The 3,491-nt window shown below is 70.3% G+C and overlaps 1 protein-coding gene across 1 annotated transcript in view; it reads right to left on the bottom strand.

Moving 5' to 3' along the window:
- Positions 1 to 1,381: 1,381 nt before the first annotated feature.
- The window catches only part of SHD (Src homology 2 domain containing transforming protein D), a 4,777-nt gene continuing 2,667 nt past the window's right edge, over positions 1,382 to 3,491 (bottom strand). The window contains exons 2-6 of the mRNA XM_026068957.1: positions 3,302 to 3,480; positions 2,941 to 3,141; positions 2,311 to 2,449; positions 1,769 to 1,888; positions 1,382 to 1,568 (exon numbers count right to left, since the gene is read on the bottom strand). Coding sequence (XP_025924742.1) covers positions 1,382 to 1,568; positions 1,769 to 1,888; positions 2,311 to 2,449; positions 2,941 to 3,141; positions 3,302 to 3,480 — 826 coding nt within the window. The remainder of the gene's footprint in view (positions 1,569 to 1,768; positions 1,889 to 2,310; positions 2,450 to 2,940; positions 3,142 to 3,301; positions 3,481 to 3,491) is intronic.

Here is a 3,491-nt window from a genome sequence, read left to right as displayed (position 1 = left end):
TGCCCCCGCAACCGTATCCCCGTGTCCACCCACCCTGTGCCCCAATATCGGTTGCCATCTACCCATGCCCAGTACCCCCAGCCCATCTCCCCCATGCCCAAATACCCCTGCGACCATCTACCCTTTGCCCAGATACCCCCGTGCCCGTCTGCCCCGTGCCTATCTACCCCATCCCCATCCATCTACCCCTGCGCCCAGATACCCCTGAGCTCATCTACCCCAAACCCATCTGTCCCTGCGCCCATGTGCCCCCGTGCCYGCTGCACCCCAGCTCCCACTGGGGCTCACCCTGGGCACCCATGGGGTTGGGGGAACCCAAGGGAGACCCCGGGGGGGGGTACACACGGTGGAGGGGGAACCTGGCCATGCCAGCGTCTTGGGGGGCTCGCGAGCCCACCTGACACCCGCCGACCCCCAGACACGGTCACCTACGCCAACGCGCTGCCCCGCTCGGCGCGGGCCCCCAAGGAGCCGGTCCCCCTCGTGGAGGTGCAGAGCAGCACCTACCAGGGGGGCCTCCAGCGGGCAAGGCCCCCCAGGCCCCCCGCATGCYCCAGGCCCCCCGGGGCGCCGGACGCCTGCTGCACCAAGCCCTGAGGGGCTGCACAGGGCCACCGACGACCTGCAGAGACGTCCCCGCTTGCATTTTTTTGTATTTGGGCATCAAAAGCTGGCACCAYGCAACTGTGCCCGTGCCTCAGTTTACCCACGGGCTGCCCTTGYGGACGATCGCCGGCGTGGCGTGCTGGGTGCACTGCCCCGAGTCTTGGTTTATCCTCCCCGGTGTGCAGAAATGGCCCCCCAAAAGGTGTTTTTCACCATCCCACCACCTCCCCCCGTTTCCTGTGCAGTGGCTTCCCGCACCCGGCGCCCGGGGGCTCAGCACCCGCTGCTCTCCGGGTCGTCCCCCGCCGCTGGAGAGGCCCCTGCAAACGCCCACCCTTGCCTGGACGCCTGGGCTCCTGGGAGGGTGTGGGGGGGGCAGGATTAGAGCAGGGGGTCAGGCTAGGAACCCGGGGGCCTGGGTCCTCCCCCCCACCCAGGTTTCCACCCGTGGACCAGGATCTGAAGTGACGGYGGGGCTTTATTTCAGCCAGGCCGTTCCCTGGACATACCATAGAGAGCAGCCACCCAAGAGGCACCAGAGTGTCTCTATGTCTATGGAGCCACTCTCTGGGGGGAGCTGGGCTGGCCGGGGCCGGGGTGGCAGCACCCCAGGGTGTCTCCTTGGCTGTGTCTCGAGCYGGGCAGGGGACCCAGGTGTCCGGGGGGAGACGGGGACACGAAGCACACGGCAGCCAGCAGCACAGTCTGCACATCGGACTTTAATGGGGGCCACGGGCAATGGGGGCCTGGTGGGCATCCCCGCGCGGCACCAGGCTCACAGGGGCTGCGCAGCGACGGGGTAGAGCAGGGAGAGGTGGCGGGCGCCGCGGACGGGCAGCGCYCGCGCCGTGTAGTGCCGCACGGCCTCGGGCACCGAGGGGAAGGCGGCCCCCGCACGCCCCAGCACGAAGTGCCGCTCCCGCGTCCGTGTGAGCTTCACGTGCACGAAGCCCTGGCTGCTCCTGGGGGGGCGGAGGGGAAACTGAGGCACGGACCCACACAAGCGTGCAAACACAACCGGCTGCATGCGCGCACACGCGTGTGCACTCACATGGGTGCACAACGCTGGGTACACCCATGTGCAGGCAACTCACAGCCAAGGTCACCCCGGCTGCCCCCCCCATGCCCGTGTCACCCCTGGGTGCCCTGGCACCGCGCTCACCTCAGCGAGAGCGAGTAGTCGTCGGGGCTGGTCTCGCAGTCCCGCACCAGGAAGCTGCCCTCGCGGCACAGCGCCAGCAGCGTCTCGGCACCCGCCCGCCCGATGGGGCCGTGGTACCACCTGCGGGGTACCACCAGCGTCACCCCGGCATTGGGGTGACCATCGGGGACCTTGGCACTGGGTGGCCAAGGGCACCGGGGCTCTGGCTGTGCCATGGGGCTCCAGCCATGCCATGGGGACCCATCTGCACCATGGGGACCAGCCTGTGCCATGGGGTCCCATCTGTGCCATGGGGCTCTGTCCACACCATGGGGCACCCTCTATCCCATGGGGACCCATCCATGCTATGGGGCACCTTCTGCACTATGGGGCACCATCTGCACAAGGGGGACCTGTCTGTGCCATGGGGCACCCTCTGCACCATGGGAACCCATCCACACCATGGGGCACCCTCCACGCCACGATGCCCAGGCTGGGCATCAGTGCCACCCCGCAGAGGAGGGAACCTGCCAGTGAGGTGGATCAGTGCCCCTTGGACTTACGCCTGCTTCTCCAGGGGCAGCGAGGGGTCCACGCGCCCTGGGCTGGGTGGGCAGCCAGGCCTGGCGCCTGCAGGGGGCCGGGGCGTCCGCGGTGGCTCCCGGGGGTGGCTGGGGGAGCGCTCGGGGCTCTCAAATTGCACTGCGGGGGCAAAGGGGGCTGTCACCCATTGGCGTGGGCACCCCAGCACCCTCGTGCGGGGCAGGGGAACCCAGCGGCTGGGCCACCAGCTCTAAGTGCCGGAGCATGAAAAACCCAGATGTCCCCACCAYGGGGTTGGCCTTGCCCTCTTGTCCCATTGCACCCAGGGGAGGAACTCACGGGTGCCAGGGGCTGTTGGAGCTGGGATGTCCCCAGGGTGGTACCTAGGGGTGACAGGGTGATGTGGGGGCTGGGATGTCCCCGGGGTGGTACCCATGGGTGCAAGGGGACACTGGGGCTGGGATGTCCCCAGGGTGGTACCTAGGGCTGATGGGGTGATGCTGGGGCTGGGATGTCCCTGGGGTGGTACCTAGGGGCCCCAGGGACACTGTGGCTGGGATGTCCCCAGGATGGTACCCATGGGCAATGGGGGATGCTGGGGCTGGGATGTCCCCGGGGTGGTACCCATGGGTCCCGAGGGCCACGGGCACCTGCGAACGCCCGGGAGATGTGGTCCTTCTTCCACTCCCAGGGCTGGTCGTATTCGTCCGCGGGCCGCTCGTCGTCCCGGGGCAGGCGGCTCTCCCGAGCGGTGGCCGGCCCCGCGCCCTCGCCCGCCGTCTCCCACTCCTCGTACGGCGTGTCGTAGAGCTGCGGGCCCCGGCGCGGCCTTGCCCACTGGCCCTCGCGCCCTGCGGAGGGGCAGGGGTGGGGGGCGCCGTGGGGGCCGGGCACGCCAGGCCGCCTCCGGCTCCGGGACGCCCTCTCGCCCCGCGTGGGGGTCGGACGGGGACGGGGACGTGGGTGCCCGGTCCTGGCCCGGCTCGGGCTGCGCCCGCGTCTCTCACCCACCTTCGGCCTCGCCGGGCTCCTCGCAGCCGCCCTCGGGTGCCGGGTCCTGCTCCGCCTCGAAGGGCTCCGAGTACTCGCTCTCGCCGGGGCCCTGCCGGCCGGGCGCCCCGGGTGGGACGGGACCCCCGCTGCCGCCCTGTCCCCCCACCCCGGCCCCCTCGTCCTTCTCTGGGCGCCCCCTCCGGGCCGG

Source organism: Apteryx rowi, unplaced genomic scaffold (genome assembly GCF_003343035.1).
Source record: "Apteryx rowi isolate R43461 unplaced genomic scaffold, aptRow1 scaffold_283, whole genome shotgun sequence".
NCBI lineage: Eukaryota > Metazoa > Chordata > Aves > Apterygiformes > Apterygidae > Apteryx > Apteryx rowi.
The sequence above is the reverse complement of the archived record's forward strand: the minus strand, read 5'-3'. Positions and strand labels throughout refer to the sequence as shown.